The sequence below is a fragment of the Esox lucius genome, chromosome 7 (genome assembly GCF_011004845.1).
Source record: "Esox lucius isolate fEsoLuc1 chromosome 7, fEsoLuc1.pri, whole genome shotgun sequence".
Classification (NCBI taxonomy): Eukaryota; Metazoa; Chordata; class Actinopteri; order Esociformes; family Esocidae; genus Esox; species Esox lucius.
The window spans coordinates 35930527-35948843 of NC_047575.1; the positions used below are offsets into that span (position 1 = coordinate 35930527).

Consider the following 18317-nt stretch of genomic DNA (forward strand, 5'->3'; position numbering starts at 1 on the left):
ACCGAGTGACGTGTAGCTAAATGTACGCATTCCTTCAGCGCCTACAGTAGGCCACCTGATTACCACCATATTACGCCCCCATTCCTTTAAACATTACTTTATTATGTAAAATGCATGTAAAAAACAAGAAAAATCCACATAATTGACATTTCTTTTCTAATAGGCTACAAGGGTCATTTGAATAACCAACCAGAGAATACGACAAAAAAGTATCCCAATACTGATTTCGAATTTTGACTCCACACAGTTCGCCTTTTTCTAATTGGTAATAGGACTTTTGAAATGTAACAAATACTCCTGTACTCTTACATGAAACCAAACACAGTAACAAACAAATCGAATCACATTAGTTGTGACTATAAACACCTCAATTCTATAGACCCATCGTTAGCCATTTGCACCCACCAAACAATTAGCGTATTTGGAATTAACAATTTAGAGAGGGGAAACGATCAGGCCATTCCAAAGAATGAACCAATAGCATTTGCCTAATATGCAAACATCACACTTGCAAGTTCCTATTCTGTCGATTAGTCAACGGTTAATATAACTTCAGTCTTAGATAACTGGAAGACAATATAAATAAGCGATCTATCTCATGTCTAGACTCAATTTAAACTGCAGCCTATGTTCATAGAGAACTACCCGTACGAATTACAAAACAAACAAACTCGGCTAGCTACAGTAGTTTGTTAATAATAATTGAAGCATAAATGGTTCGTGCATTCAAAGATTTGAAAATATATTGAGCGCACAATAAAAACGAAATAAACCATTCAAGTAAATAGTAGTCTTAACCATTCGGATAAAAAATTCAACTTGAACTTGGGTAAGCAAATCCATGTTTGTACAGCCAGTCGGCTACGCATAAAGAGTAGAAAAAACTATTTCGGTCTACTTCAATTAAAACACTTATTTTTCTAAAGATCTAATAATACCATGGCATATGCGCTAGATGTATGCTAACTGTTTTTGATATTAAAAATAGACACTGAGTTACCTAGGTGCAGACTAGATACTTCCCTAAATAAAGAGCACCAACTGACACGAGGCTTCGCGAGAGGTTTTTCTCGAACAATAAACTATAACTATAAACAGTTAGTCAAAAACATGCGAATGCTTTCCAGGCATTTATTTGTTTTTCGAAAGCAATATTTCCCAGAGTACAACATTTACAATAACATAAATAGCTAAGTCACCTAACTCTTCTTGCACCCAACTCGTTTCAGCACCACAGCGCCACCAGCGAGAGCTCGAGACAACAAACGCACTTATTTTCTTTAACAACAATTATTGAAACAAAACGCATCAAGAACATCAATTGCATCCCCTCAAAAGTGTTAAGTTGCCAGTTTTGCATTAGAATAGTCTTCCGTAAGCACTGCATCGCTTGTGGTCCCCGAATTGCCATAGTGACCGCTTCCCCGCGGCCATGATGTCTGATCGATGGGAATTGAACAAAGAGGATCAATTTCCGATCAACGAGAGAGCCGCTTTAATCAATGGGAGAAGAGAGCTCCAAAAGCGGCCACAAACACCGGCAAAGAGGGGCTCAAGAGCGAAGCGACAACTCGACAACGAGTTTCAACACATTAGGCTTCAAGAAAGCAGAAAACTTTAAGGAAAAACCCTGACCTGCAGCTGCTGTAAATCAAAGCACTTCCAATATTGAAACATCGATCCCGCATTGGCCGCCATCTTGAGACATATTGAGACGGAGTGAGAGGCTGATAGAGAGAGAGCGAGGGGCTGGAGTTCAGTAGAAAGGAGGGGGAGCGCGCGCAAAACACGGAGCGGAGCAATTGAACAGGGCCATCGCTTATTGAACATGGGCGCGGAATGGAGTTATTGAACAGGAACCTGTGATATTGAATAGGGCCACGGAATAGAATTATTGAACGGGAGCTGGGAATTTCTTTAACAGCTAAAACATGGGATGGATCTTCCACGTAAATCGTGAACGATGCAGTAAGATTTTTTGTTGATTGTGCATTTTGAACTAATTATTCGTTTCTTGGACCAGTTATTGAAGAAAACGGATTTGAATACTAATTTTGCCTAGTGTCCACTAGGCTGTGCAAATGTAGTACCTCGTGTTTTACGTATATTTTTTTCAGGCATGTTTTAGAAAATGCATTTTCTATTTAATATCACCGTTGAAATTACTTTAATCATTGTTAGATTAATATTATAACTGTATAATGTTTCGTTTTGAACTAATCATGTTATTAGTTGTTTGTGGGTCTCCGTTTTAACAATTACATTGTCAGTTCACTTTCATGTAAAAAGAAACGTATAAAAGCTTTGTCTGAATATTACGTTATTTAAGTGTTCTCAGTTATCGACGAACCAGATTTCAATTGTCAGCAGTTTTATAGTGGCACTACCTAAAAATAAAACATTGGGATTAAATGCATTTTAATTAGGCCTATTTTCGGAATTAGACATATAGTTGAATCTCATGTTGAGGTTGTCCACTTTTAATATTAGAAAGGAATCAAAATAAACATGATGAACTGCTTAAATTATTTTTTAAGAACAACCAATTGTTAAACTTATTTTATTGTATATTCCTTCCTGCAGAATATTTAACTTGGATTTGTTAAACTTCAGTGCAACTGCAATGTATATTTGTTATTGAAAAACATCAATTTATTGTAATTCTTTTTGGTTCTTGGCCTAATGTATTATCAATACTTCAGCCCGTCTCAGAAATGTGCTTGGATTTGAACTTGATTTTGAGAGAATAGCGCCCCTGTAGGTTTGAAATATGAATACAAGCAACCTTCTGAAATCTTTTTCAATGTGCTGCATAATGTGTATTCTACTTCCAGTTAGACATTTCCCTTATTGACTTATATGACTTTTCCCAAAATCTATTCACCAAAGTAGTTTTGTTGTCTTTCTGTCATAAAAAAGCCTAAACTAAACTGTTTTTGTTTATTACAGAACAAATAAATAAATTATATCTAATTTCAGTTTAAAAACATTAATTTTGATAAATGTCAGTTAAAATATATGAAATACTCCAATAAAAAGTATGTAATCAGAGAAATTATAACGCCAATCATTGTTAGATTTGTATTTGCTTCAATACAGCAGACCTGAATCTTTGTACATTTGTATTTTCACATACTGCTCCAGTTTGTTTGAATGCTGAACATGGTTTATATTATACATTCATTATTTATGTAAAACTTACATTTAGATGTCATAAATAACTAACAACTTTCAGATTACTTGTATTTCATTGTATAAGAATGTTTGTTTCAATGATAAGCTGGGAAATTTAGTATAGCCTTTCTGAGTAACGATAGAATCCAAGGATGTTTCAGCCGACTACAGTTAATCTTGTTGAAAATACATGGCTCTTAAAATTCTTTGGCACATTCATGAAAGAATAACTTGTTGAAAAGTAGGGTCGCTTGGGTATACAAGAAACACCAAATACATTTAACTAAAACCAGTGGCACTGCATGCAAGCCCACTTGAAGTGAAGCAAATGTAAAAAAAAATTTACTCTCTCACTGGATGCATATAACTGTACATGTATTTTAAAATCCCCAAAAGACCTAGCACACCATTGGAATACCGACCTAACTAGTCTTTTCTCCTAAACGCATGGAATACATAATCCCACCCTCAGACAGACATTATGTTAACTAATGAATCATGCTGAGAAGCAAAATGTACATTCATGCTTTTAGGTGAAACATCTGTGAATTCTATCAGACTACAACATGGCCTACTTGAGAACATATAGAGGCTACCACAAGATATACTCAAACAAGTAATCTTTGAGTACTTCACATCAAATTCCATACATTTGGATTGCTCCCAAATACATCCCACACCTAAGCCACCATAGGAACTAATCAATTTATTCACAGTAAGTTCAAACCTCCCTAAACCTCTCATTAAACTCCTGCCAGCTTATTCATGGCTGTACTTTCAGTTTATTAGTGACTTTTCCCCCCTTTACCCACATACATTTCCTGTCAGTTACAGTAATGCTTGGGTTGGGTGGGGTGCACACTGATTAGAAATCAAACCTGAAAGACAGGCCAACTTGCCCTTTTCATTGCAGCTGAGGGTAGCATTAGTGTGAGAAAGAGAGAGAGTCAGTATTATCTCTGTTCTATCGCACTTCCCCGCTCAGTAGAACCCTCCCAGCCCCAGGGAGTGGTCTAGAACATTCTCACCTGAATGAGTGGAAGAACATACAAAGGCACATTACACAGTACAGACAGATTATATTATTGACAGATTGCCCAAACCCTTATCCTAACCCCAACCCTAAACATAACACCAATTTTAACCTTCATCGTAATCCTAAACTTAAAAAAATAAATAAAAAAATTGCTCATGGAGACAGGTAAAATGTTTTTAGTTTTTTTTATTCTTGTGGGGATTTTTGGTCTTCACCAGGACAGCGAAACTGAGTCACACATAAACACACACACACACAAACACATACACACAGACAATTACATAATCATGGAGAATATGTAGCGATTAAACTTGCATATGTATCACACATCCCCTCCACTTACTCTCTCTTTCAGAGAACTTATTCCAATGAAACGCTCAACTCATAATTAGACTTAATTGGACAGCTATTAGTAACTGAATAGAGAAAAGATGAGTTTCGGCTATACGTTACAGTTCTGAAAAGAAAAGATGAGACTCAATTAAGCTAAACTTGTGCTGAAATGGTGAACAAATGTATGCTCTCCTATCCCTATAAGGAGTCTTTAAGAGAGAGTAATTAAACATGTAATTAAAGAAAATCCTAGAGAAAATGTGCTGAAATCTTCTGATTTACTGTTTTTCTCAATTGTGTACAAGCATTAAATAAATCATTGTTGAAACATATCTATAGCTTAAAAGCAATGATCAAATGCCCAAATAAATTTACCAAAACGTCTCTTGCCTTTAAACCATAATTCTCTTGCCTTTGTAACCAAGAGTGGCATGTCTGGACTTTTTGTAAAACCTAATAGAAATGTTAAAACAGAATAAACAATTGTTTAAATATGAGGAGAAACATGTTTATGTTGTAACTGTTCCCAACAATCAGTAAAGTACTAAATCAATACTGTAGACATGTAGAAATGGAGACAATAAGGTAAGATAGCTTGTAGGTAACTTTGTGTTACTCATTAGTCATTAACTTCCAATACTGTGACCACAGGTTTGCTTTCTGGTGGTTTTCGGCATGTACTATATGTTCATGACAATTGTGTTCCCCAATTTTTTTGCCATTCTTATTTTTGTTGCACAATTGTGTTTATGTGCACAGATTGGATTGTCTACAAAACCATGAGGCAAGTGCTTTGAAACACCAAAAGTAGTCATAACTGAGACTGCGACCAATTGGTTTTCTTATCATTCATTTTGCCTTGTTTTGATATTCATTCCTCATAATCCATTACACCTCAAGCAAAACATGCCGCTTAGTACTAACATAGAAGTATTTTCTTTCTTCAAAGATGCTTAAAACATTATGTAAAAGAATTACAACATCTAAACATTCTGAATTACCCGTAATCCTCTAAAACAGCCACGTGGCAAAATAGGAAGAGCAAAAAGATTAAAACCAGACTTTGAAGGAGTTCACTCAATCATTTTTCTCTATCCGTGGTTGTCCTCATAAAAGGTTCTTACATTTTGCACAACCTATTAAAAATGCAGTCTGGTGATTTTGCAATGAGATAATTATTTTCCATACCTCCCATTTAGCAATGAATGTGTAATAAGTTGTTTATATGTGCATACTTTATTAGTAAAATAACTATTGTAACTTCAGTTTACCATGAACGTTTGGATGCAAGTGTTTCTGATGACATGGTGCACATGATGATGTTCAATTGTGTACATAAACAACATAGTGGACAATTTTCTGGGACACTTTTTGGCTCGACAGCTTGGACTCTTTAGGGGTGAGAAATGAAATTAAAGAATCAGTAAATTCACTCATATTCATTATATTTGACTCTTCATATTATCACATGTTGGTTGTATTTCCACCAATTTAAATTCATCACACACAATTTTTTTTGTGGGGCTGTTTATGTACATTTTAGAAATTCACTTATTTCTTACAATTATCGTACTTTCAGTCCCTCTCTGTGTCCTCCATTTTCCAATATATGTACAATTTAGATGGAATCCTACAAAAAATAAAACATCCATAAAACATCTATTATCAATATAAGGCTATAAACCACTGGAATTTAACCATTTGCTTGTAAATATGCTCCCAAATTCACCAAACAAACACTTCAAGATGTTCAAGAGTACCTTTATTATGAAAAAGATTGTTTGCACCACTGAAATTTGTTGCAAAAGTGTCTCTTACCAGCAATCATTAGTTTTGTATAAAATAGTAAATGGCTTTATGGCAATCAATCACATCTACATCTTTATATATTTAAAAAAAAAACATTGGAATGTACAGAGATATAGTGAATGAAGCTATGTTGCTTGTTGCTAGTTTTAAGAGACTTTGGGTTGTTAAGTCATTATCATGATCTAAAACATTGTGACCCTTCATGACAGAGCTTTGCTTTAGAGAACTACACAGTTGCATTCCTTCAGTTGCTGATGGAAATGCTGCAAATCTATGAGCAGACAAGATCTTGTATATAAAATATAGAGATGTGATGGTAATGATTAATGAACCTTGGACGTAGTGTACATTTTCCATTTTCATTTTTAAAAGGAAATATTTTTTATTTGTTGTGAATGAGATTTTGAGTACAGTGTGAATGAGTACAGTATGCAAAAAATGAAAGTAATTTCTGTCTGCAACTTTTGATAGTTGTATGTCCAATTTAGATTTTTTATTATTTAGTGACGGCAATGAAAATGTAATGAATTACTAGAATTTTTAAAAGACAGACTAACATTCTGTTTTGTCCGCTTGGACTCAAGAGACTTATGTTTGAATTGTCTTTTTTGCAGACAGCTGTGATCTTTTTATCAATGTATTTTTTTGACCATGGTTTGATTCATGTTTTTCTTTTTTGAGAACAACTATTTACCTATTTGCAGAAAGGCATTGTTCACTTTTCGATTTTTTTATTGAGTATACTCGGTTTGTTTGACTCTGTACCTATGTTGTCTTTGTGAAAAATGTGAGCTTCATACTATCTTTAACTCTCTCACAATCCCTTTCCCATTGTCATTGTATCTGTCTTTATAAATACCCTTGTTTCTGTTCATCTCATTCTCTCTCCTGTCCTCTGTCTCTCACCTGTCATCTGTTTCTATTCTTCTCTCACCTGTCCACTGTCTGTCTCTCTCCTTTCTTCTCTGTATCTCTCCACCTCACTCCTTCTCCTGCCCTCTGTCTGTCTCACCACCTCATTCTCTGTGCTTCCTTCTGTCTGTCTGTCTCTCTCCACTTCATTCTCTCTTCTGTCCTCTGTCTCTCACTCTCTGTAAATGGTGAGTGAGTCTTTTGGATTCATGGCGCTGTCAGTTCTGGCTTCATCAGAGCCATCCATTTAACGGTAATCATGCATGTGAGTACATCAGTATTGCAGGGACCAGCTAGCGTCTCACTCTCTCTTCTCTCTTTCTTTTTATCACTCTCTCTGAGCTCAGAGAGCTATCTGTGCCTTAACAAGGCGGCCCATTGCCGTGACGATTGTGTTTGCAGAGGGGAAGATGGAAACGGAACAGACATGGATGGGTGAGCTTGATGAAGGCACATTCCCCCATGTCTCCTGTCAGAAGAGAAACAAGGAGAGGAAGGAAATAGGGAGAAAGGTGGGGGTAGGTGTGGAGGTGGAGGGCTTTCAAATTATTTATTATGTTTTTGTTTCCCCAATTAAAATAGAAAATTACAGTTAATCAATCTGCCAACACATTGTGTAGCAGTAAAGAATGGTATCAACGTTAGCTAAACATGCACACATTGTGTAGTTGTAAAGAATGGTATCAACGCTAGCTAAAAATGTACACATTGTGTAGTGCTAAAGAATGGTGTCAGTGCTAGCTAAACATGTACAACAGTGTGTAGCAGTAAATCATAGTATCAACGCTAGCTAAATATGTATGCAGTATGTTGTGGTGAAAAATGGCTAAACATGGACTGGAGGACATGGGCCTATTGTACTGAATAGCATGAATAGTAGCACACGCATCATCCATACATTTCATAATTCATATTCAAAATGACAGTACATTATGCACTGAAACGGTAGAGATTAAAAGGAAGGAATTGTGCCGTGGGCTAGTTCAAACAAAGCATTGCTATGCCAATGGCGCATAATGGCAGTGCCATGCTGAATGAACACAGGCCATGAGGGAACAGAGGATGAGTCTCTTCTCTGTCGCCATTTCCCCTGGCTGGGTTCCCTCAGGTCACACACGCACACGCATGCACATACATTATGAGCGCGCACACACACACACACACACTGTACATACAAACATACACTTTGTGACGTGCACACATTGATTCATAAAAGAGGTGTCGTGTGGAAGTGTATCTCATAAGGAAGAGGGAGACAGCCTGGTATTGGGTACATTATTTTTTACATGTACAGTTGTCACATGAGGAGAGACGGAGAACAGGGACAGAATGGCTGAAAACACACAGGGGAAGAGGGGTACTCAGCAGGAGCAGCGCAGGCAGAGAGCCCAGGCGTGAAGTGGTGTGCAGTGTGGTGCTGAGGAGGGGATTGGGAGTTGAGGAGGGCCCCTGTAGACCCCTGCGGCTCTGTGCTCCTCCCTTCTCCTCAGCGAGGGGCTCAGGGAGCACTCAGCCCAGCTCCTTCCCTCCCACTTGCAATTTGTTTTCCTAACCCACCAGAGCCCAGTGCTACCATTACTAATACAGCTGCTGTTCCTGTTATTCCCCGTCCCCCTCCCCCTCTACCTTCCCCTCACTACAAACCCCACCCCCCCCCCACCCCCACCCCGTATTTCCTCTGGTCTCTCTCTCCTCCTGTCTCGCTCCCTCTATCAGGCAGGGCCCTCTGGGGAGACCAATTAGGGCCGTCTCCCCCACACGCAGATCTACCCAGGACTCCCTGCTTCTCCTCCTTGTCTTTTTTTAATCAAATAAGACTCCTCTGGAGGCCAGTCCTGGTTTTAAGGAGACGGCATGCTGGATTATATTTTAATTAATGAAATGCTAGCCTCTTAGAAGACATCGGAAATGAATGAAACTGGGAGGGGAGAGCCATCAAGAGAGTACTGATGGCATCAAGAGAGTACTGATGGATGCTTGTCTGTGGGATTGTTTGTATGTGGGAAATGGAATGTAAATCCTGTAGCGCCATAATGAGAACAAGCAGGGTTTCATCACCTGAATGACCTAATGTCATATCTTACTGTAGTGATGTATATCAGACATAAATAACATTTATTGTGCACCTATAAATATATTGATTATGATTCTTACACAATATGTCCACAAAGTGAAATGATCAACATCAAAGACAGTGTTTCGTCCACTCTTGATTTAGTATTGTTCAGTTTTACTGGAGTGTAAAGTGAAACAGTATCAAGTGACCAGCACCTTTCTCCAGGAATACGTTGCCATCTACTGACAATCATGTGAAATAACAATTTAGCCGAGGTAAATATCCTGTAGGAGTGCTGAAGCACTTCCAGTATAGTCATTCATAAACATGTTTTCAAGGCACTGTAACTTTGCATTATCTCTGCATTATCCAGGAGTGCCACTATATTAATTTAGGCCTACCATGTGTAATAGTTCAAACTTGCCCTACCATGAAGATATTTTGCCATGTTGCTCACCATCCAATCCTTTCCAATCTTCACGTGTTTTAGGGGCACAGGTCAGTTTAGGACAAGGTGACAGTGTGAACTTCTTGTACATTTTACAGTTACTTATTGTAGTTTATTCACTACGGAAGGCCTTACTGAGTGTTGTGTATAATGGGCAGACGTGGCCAAAGCCCTGTGACAACAGAGACAGCTTTGCAGGGATCAGCAGGATCACTTCCCAACACAGACAAAATATTCACTGGGAAGACTATGCCCTTAACCCCTCACCCTGTCTCAAGCGCTCACCACTTACCCTGTCTCAAGCCCTAACTCCAGGGGCAGAGCATAGCTTTCATTCCCATGGATGCATGGTCGTGCCCCCCCCCCCCCCCCAATAATACTTTCTGACTTCACACGTCAAATATATAGGCAGATAATATTAATGATCCTAATAATTTAGGAAGTTTCATCTACCATAACTAACAGAAGCTTGTTATTAAGCTACAACAACTTGTACCTACAGTTACAGTTGCAAGTTGTTATTGATTAGATTCTACTTCATTGTCATTGAACAAGTACAGTACAACGAAATGCAGTTAGCATCTAACCAGAAGTGCAAATAGAAGAGGGCAGAAAATTTAGTATTTACAAGTATTATGTATGTTGTTGTCGGTGTAACGTTAGTCAGGTCTATCAGTCTTCTCATACTGCTGTTGTTGTAACGTTGGTCAGGTCTATCAGTCTTCTCATACTGCTGTTGTTGTAACGTTGGTCAGGTCTATCAGTCTTCTCATACTGCTGTTGTTATAACATTAGTCAGGTCTATCAGTCTTCTCATACTGCTTTTGTTGTAACGTTAGTCAGGTCTATCAGTCTTCTCATACTGCTGTTGTTGTTGTAACATTAGTCAGGTCTATCAGTCTTCTCATACTGCTTTTGTTGTATTGTTAGTCAGGTCTATCAGTCTTCTCATACTGCTGTTGTTGTTGTAACATTAGTCAGGTCTATCAGTCTTTTCATGTTGCTGCTGCTCAACAAGGCCACATTTTACCCTACATTGTGAAGGTCTTTTCTCTTCTTTTCTCTTCTGAGTGACAGACATATCTACGTTCCATTTTTGTTTTGTTATTTTAGCTAGCTAATGTTAAAGAGCCAGCAAGATCTGAAGTCACGCCCCCATGTTCACAGATTGGACGATACTAAGAACGCATTAAGGAATCATAAAACATACAAATGTACTTCAATTTAATGTCAAGATAATTATTCACTTCAATAAATATATAACAAATCAACAACAACAAAATTATTTTCCCTTTTTAACAATAAGACAAATGTTCTTGTGGGGCCCTCTGATTGGCTCCCATGGGTACCGTGCACTAATCACACCCATAACAAGCTCTGCCTCACTCCTCACCCCATCTCAAGCCCTCACCCAATCTCAAGTACTCACCCAAACCCTCACCCAATCTCAAGCCCTCACCCAATCCCAAGCCCTCACCCAATCCCAAGCCCTCACCCAATCCCAAGCCCTCACTCCTCACCCTTATCCCAAGCCCTCACCTCTATCACAAAGGGCTAGAATGATGAAGTGATTTACAGTGTTTGCCAGTTAAATGTGTCTGTCACATGCCTGGAAGGAGCCCAAGGAATATGTATTATTGGAGCAAGGCAGTGCCCATGGTTCATCAGTACCCGTGGCTGAAGAGCTTGTCTCCCTTAGAGCAGAACCCAACAAGGACATAACCCCCCAGTGGTTGTTCATGAACACCCGGGTCCACACAATGCTGCCAGGGGCCAAACAATTCAGGACATTCTCCACAGTCTTCCTAAGGTCATTCTGTGAGCCGTTAAACAAGCAAATGTTCTTTTACACACTCACACACAGCTATACACACGCATACTGTACGCATGACAGACCTAAAACAAGCCTCTCTGCAAGGCTGGTTAGCTGTACAGATGAGTCACTGTCTGTCTGACAACGACAACGGTCACCTGTTTTCCATACAAACATAAATAAAGTTTCACCAGTGCTCCACATCTGTACAAGGGAGCTCAACAGGAGCTATTTTCTGGCTTGGTAGTTTTAAAGGCTTTCAAAAATCTGGTGTTTGAATGAAACTAAACATCTGTGCATCCAATAGTGAACACAGCTGATTTGGGGGACAGTAGTATGCTAGGTCACACTTGACTCACTCCAAAACTATTTCCGATAGTCATCAATGTACTGATCATAAAATGGATTGCTTAACTCCCCAAACAAACTTTAGGGGTTTATTGTACAGTTGAAATGTGAAACAATGCAATGATTTTCTTTGGTGAACAAATGCCTGCCATGACCTCAGCAAATCATGATGTCCAACCTTCCAATTAGTGAACTACACAAGGGTATGAATGAATTACCATGGTCATCTGGCAACCTGAGATGCACCGTCGTACCTAACCTAAATATAACGTGAAGCCTGAGACATTAAGAAATACATACTCAGAAATACCCATACCTGACCTATGTGCGGAAGAGGCTAGATTATATAATTTGATTGTGGCCCCTGCTCCTTAGATATGGTGACACAGAAACAGTTCAGAGCCACAGGTCAATTGTAATGGGGGGGGGGGTATTGTATATCAGTCCTCTACATGGCTAGCATGGCTTGGGTTATGTCCCCTGTTGTCTATACATAGCGCTAGTGTGCGCAGAAGGCAATTGCAATTATGCAATGTGTTCTCTCAAGTGGAAAAATTGCTGCAAACAAATTATAAGAATTATACTGCCTTCTCACTCCTTGTCTTCTTCTTCACCTTTGGGTTAAGTAGATACCTCACTATTAGGCTATCTAGGACGCTCAGAGTTCTTGGATTAGATACACCTAAATTAAGACAGGTGATCATGTTTTAAATACATTTATTTAGACATATATTTCATGAGTGAAGTAATGTTTATTTTGATGAAGCTGAGGTGATTGACATTATACATTCAGCTAAAGGATTATTAGGAACACCATACTAATACTGTGTTTGACCCCCTTTCGCCTTCAATACTGCCTTAATTCTACGTGGCATTGATTCAACAAGGTGCTGAAAGCATTCTATAGAAATGTTGGCCCATATTGATAGGATAGCATCTTGCAGTTGATGGAGATTTGTGGGATGCACATCCAGGGCACGAAGCTCCCGTTCCACCACATCCCAAAGATGCTCTATTGGGTTGAGATCTGGTGACTGTGGGGGCCATTTCAGTACAGTGAACTCATTGTCATGTTCAAGAAACCAATTTGAAATGATTCGAGCTTTGTGACATGGTGCATTATCCTGCTGGAAGTAGCCATCAGAGGATGGGTACATGGTTGTCATAAAGGGATGGTCAGAAACAATGCTCAGGTAGGCTGTGGCATTTAAACGATGCCCAATTGGCACTAAGGGGCCTAAAGTGTGCCAAGAAAACATCCCCCACACCATTACAACACCATCACCAGCCTGCACAGTGGTAACAAGGCATGATGGATCCATGTTCTCATGTTTACGCCAAATTCTGACTCTACCATCTGAATGTCTCAACAGAAATCGAGACTCATCAGACCAGGCAACATTCTTCCAGTCTTCAACTGTCCAATTTTGGTGAGCTTGTGCAAATTCTAGCCTCTTTTTTCTATTTGTAGTGTAGATGAGTGGTACCCTGTGGGGTCTTCTGCTGTTGTAGCCCATCCACCTCAAGGTTGTGTGTGTTGTGGCTTCACAAATGCTTTGCTGCATACCTCGGTAGTAACGAGTGGTTATTTCAGTCAAAGTTGCTCTTCTATCAGCTTGAATCAGTCGGCCCATTCTCCTCTGACCTCTAGCATCAACAAGGTATTGTCGCCCACAGGACTGCCGCATACTGGATGTTTTTCCCTTTTCACACCATTCTTTGTAAACCCTAGAAATGGTTGTGTGTGAAAATCCCAGTAACTGAGCAGATTGTGAAATACTCAGACCGGCCCGTCTGGCACCGACAACCATTCCACGCACAAAATTGCTTAAATCACCTTTCTTTCCCATTCTGACATTCAGTTTGGAGTTCAGGAGATTGTCTTGACCAGGACCACACCCCTAAATGCAACTGCCATGTGATTGGTTGATTAGATAATTGCATTCATGAGAAATTGAAAAGGTGTTCCTAATAATCCTTTAGGTGAGATGTTCAAATCCAAAACTGTAGTAATGGAAACCTTAACTGCATGATTTCAAATGTTTGAATGACGATAAAATCATTTAACTGGAAGGTTACTATGAACAGTGATTAGCACAAATACTGTGAATAATTTGCTGTGTGCATCTCTGACGGTATCCATTATGTGCAATATAAAGCCAGTCAATGTCAATAGCAACAGTGTTGTAGATGTTAGTGTGTGGTACTTATTGAAAGCTCTGCATGTTACAATAGTTCATTCCTTGATTAGAGATATTTATGATCATGTAGTTTTGTGGTTGCATGCTGTACACCGTTTAAAAGTTAAATGTTGTTTGTGCACTTAAAATGAATGTTATTTAAATTTTCAACTGTTTGTCCAACATATTATTATACACTAATGTATGTATTAATATATATTCACATTTGTTGTTATTCAACATTTCTCCAAGTAGTTTAATAATTTTCCAGTGTATCTCAGGCACCCAAAAATGCTAAGGGAAGCAACAATGTTTTCTCTATGTTTGAGCAATCCCAGATCCAGGAGTTCAAGAAGGCCTTCACAATCATGGATCAGAACCGAGATGATGTCATTGTCAAGAGTGCTCTAGGTGAGATAGGGAGAATTCTACTTCCTCAGGTCAAACTAAGGCTAATGCTACCTCCTTAGGTTAAGCTAAGGGTAATGCTAAATAAACTCCTTAAGTTGCACTAAGTCTAATGCTAAATCACCAGGGTGAGCTAAGGTTAATGCTATCTCCTCAGGTTGAGCTAAAGCTAATGCTAAATCCTATGGGAGAGCTGCAGCTAATGCTACACTTTTCAGTTAAACATTGGTAGTGAGGTTATCTTCTTTGGAAATAGCTTCACAAAACACTGACATTGATTGACTGATTTAAAACAACCATCTCATAACACTTCCCCTCAGTCCCCAGCTGGCCCCACTGACCTTCACATTTTTCTGCCCTGTGTCTCGGAAGGCCGTCTCAGTCAGGTAAGGATGAGCTGGACGAGATGCTGAAAATGGCTCCTATAAACCTCACCTTCTACCTCTCTATGTTTGGAGAAAAGCTGAAAGGTCAAGCAACACCAGTGTATGGCCCACTACTGCTTATCATAGATGGTGCATGAACATGTGAAGTAAATTATAAGTGGTATGACTATTGATTTACACTAATCACATCATCATTATCATGAGGACAATTTATCATGAGGACAATGAGGACTTATCTGAAATGTGTGTCCTTTCTCAGGTACTGACCCAGAGAGATCATTAACACCTTTAAGATCTTCGACCTGTAAGGACATGGAGACCTCAAGGGAGAAAAATAAGCACCTGAACTGTGGGACAGAGATTCATTCAAACCTGCCTGAGCAATGTATTATTTTTACAACATTCATCTGGTGCCCACACACACTGAATTCTGTAAAATGAAACCTATGAAGGTTGTTGGCCTGTTGGTATTTTATACAGAATCCAATACCAGTCGGCGAGTTAATTTGACCACTGGAAGAGCAGCTACTTTGGAAAAACAGCAATGCAGGTTTGATTGAATTAAGCCCTGATTAATTAAAATATAATGAGTCATAATCCCCATAAAACCAAGCAGCAAAACATTATTGTCGGTTAGGGATATTGCCACTTTCATAGACTTTATCTCTAACCAGCTTAACATTGACTCTTAGTCATTTCAGTGTCTAGAAAAACTATACTATACACAGAACTATATATCAGACAGATATTATTCCCTGTCTTTTATTCTGTCACCAAAAAAGAGAATCTGACCCACATCTGGAGCCCTGTCCCACCTTAAACACATATTTCAATATGACTGTACACTTCCAGGAAACCATGCAAAAAAACAAGATTATAGGAAATTTGCATCAAATAAGATGTATTGTGATCCTGTCTCAATATAATGAAGGCATGAAATTATTATATATACAATCTGTTTTCGTGCTTGGTTGTGGTCAATTTGCAGTGTATTATTACAATTCTGTTTCTCAATTCAGGCCAGCTGCTCTTGATGGCCTGTGGCTAAATCTAGTTGCCTATGCTTGTCTTAGACCCACTTATGCAAAACATTGAATGCAAGTGTTATCAATTAATGAAAAAAAAATCACTATGGAGGGTTTTGTTCCCAGAATATCAATGTATTGTTTTTATATGAAGAGAAAATGGATTCAGTGTTTCTTGTAATTAGTTGTCTCTTGTGGACAGACTACGTAAATATGTAGATCTGTCATGAACCAATGGTTTGTTTGAGATAACGAGCAGCATTAGTTCCGGTGCCTTGGACAAATCCCATATTCGCAGGTGTTGGCATCTTTTACATTTCAGAAGGGGAGGGGTGACATGGCCCTTAGGCCTAGTAGTGATTCTCTGAGAGAGTTTGGAGCTCTTCATTCCAGTTCCAATCTCATATGGTAACACACGTGAACCAAGACGTTTATCAAGCATCTAACCAATTATGCAAAACTTTAGTTTGGGAGGTTAAGTAAGATTAGGCAATTGGCAAACATTACAGCACAAACTAGGAAATTACTTCTTCTGTATAATATCCAACATTCCAGAGTTTTGCTTGTGTTTAAATGAAGGCCTATTCCTTCATATCAGGGGTGTTCCTCCACTGTATTCCTCTTTACTTATTTCTATTGGGAATTGTGTTTGTGCTTTGATGGGAAGTCTAAAAACCTATGAGAACAAGAGGATATGTTTTGAATACATGGAACTGGACAATTCCATTGGAATTGGACAAGTGAATCAAACATGTACGTTAAGTGCTTATTTTCTATTTTCTTTTGGATCAGGCATATTTTATATCGTTTGTATGAAATTGTGTTGTGAAAATCATTTAGAGAAACTGACAATATTGTTCCAGAAAATAATTGTAGATGATTGAGAAAAAGCATTATTTGAAGTCATGACCTTTTGTGACCTTTGCATACTGTACCCTTCTAAACAGAAGGAAAATAAACCTTCCCCTGGACGCCATCGGAAATCTGGACTACAAGAACCTTTGTTACGTTATACCCATGGAGATGACAAGGAGGTGGGGTGAAGAAGCCGATCACACCCTTAAAACACAGCCAGATGAACTGCCCAATACAAATCCTGTACAGTTGATCTGTCTACAAACACATTTCACAGTCCCCAAAATAAACGTCTCATCAACAGAACTGTGATGAGTGAATGAGGCATTGATATTTACCATTTTACATAAGAGCTGAAAGTGGAAGTCAAGGGGTTGTGAATATCGTTCCAACCACAGGGGTTCAAAGATGTTAAGTGTGTTCAGAGGTTTGATAGACCCTTCCTGTATGCAGAATCTCCATATCTATGTTCTTGATATCCTCCATCTGTACATGTGGACTGCCCTCTTCAATTCAAACAACCAAATTTTCAATGGGTTTCTGAAGACTCAATTCACCAATGCAAAATGTTTTATATGAAGAACATTCTACCTCACACTTCTTGTAAAATTACTGTGAATCTAATGTTATGGGACCATTTGCTTCCACTAGTCCGTGGACTGTTGTTGAAGGAATCCTTTAGGGGAACATTGTTATGTCTGTTTGTCATATTAGTCCAACAAAGATGTTACTGCAAAACCAGACATGTGAACTTGTCACTATTCAATGATATATGAGCTCTTTTTCTACCATTTTACCAATGACATCAACAGACCCTCCGAATGTGTTCTCAACTCTCATCAGCCATTTTAGAAGAAAAAAACAGCTCAGTATTGTTAAACTTGCAAACGGATGGTGCTCCTGGAGTAAGACAACGTTTTTTAAAGATCTTTTGAATTACTCATTTAACAAATCCTATGTTTTCAGAGAAGACGTTTTAAAGTAATTTATCATTGTATTACAATAAAATAAGATATTTGCAAGTTTTGTGAAATCATATAGCTCAAGATTTATTTTGGTTTATTATATAAACTAAAGCCAGATAGGTCAGGCTGTGTTTGTCAATGCATTATGCAAGATACCCCCAGTTATACCAGGGCTGCCCCAACCCTTGCATAGCCCTGAGTTACACTTAAGATTGATAAATGATACAATTTACTATATGCTAAAAAGGATGAATATTGATTTCCATTTCATACATTGAAATATGTAGACTATTAGAAGAATTGGTGATGAAAAAAAAAATAAGAAAAACATTATTCAAAAAACAGTCCCAAAATAAAAAGAAACACAAAGAAAAGTTAGGTACTGTTAAACAGAACCATTCTGTATAACAGTACCTCAAAAGACTGGAAAAAGCCTCAACAGACAAATATAAAGTAATGAGTCAGGATATTGTCAGTGAGACATGCTGTAGGGAAGGACATAACAGTTGAGCTGCAATAATAAACTGTCTACACGTTCTGCAGATGAGTTGGCAAGGGCTCCACACATA

At 38.5% G+C, this 18317-nt stretch overlaps 1 protein-coding gene and 1 long non-coding RNA gene across 8 annotated transcripts in view; one reads left to right on the top strand and one right to left on the bottom strand.

The window, feature by feature from the left end:
* The window catches only part of cux1a (cut-like homeobox 1a), a 166418-nt gene extending 164699 nt beyond the window's left edge, over positions 1-1719 (bottom strand). For all 6 annotated transcript variants that reach the window (XM_010870925.5, XM_020048296.3, XM_034293340.1 and 3 more), the window contains exon 1: positions 1636-1719. In XM_010870925.5, coding sequence (XP_010869227.2) covers positions 1636-1698 — 63 coding nt within the window. In that variant the 5' untranslated portion in view covers positions 1699-1719. The remainder of the gene's footprint in view (positions 1-1635) is intronic.
* Positions 1013-17758, top strand: LOC109615968. Of its 2 annotated transcripts, XR_002196982.2 has the most exons (5): positions 1013-1968; positions 14439-14520; positions 14838-14903; positions 15163-15288; positions 16876-17758. It is a non-coding gene; the product is annotated as an uncharacterized LOC109615968 (long non-coding RNA). The 2 variants fall into 2 exon arrangements; XR_004575974.1 differs by lacking the exon at positions 16876-17758 and having other exon boundaries at positions 15163-16863.
* Positions 17759-18317: the final 559 nt, after the last annotated feature.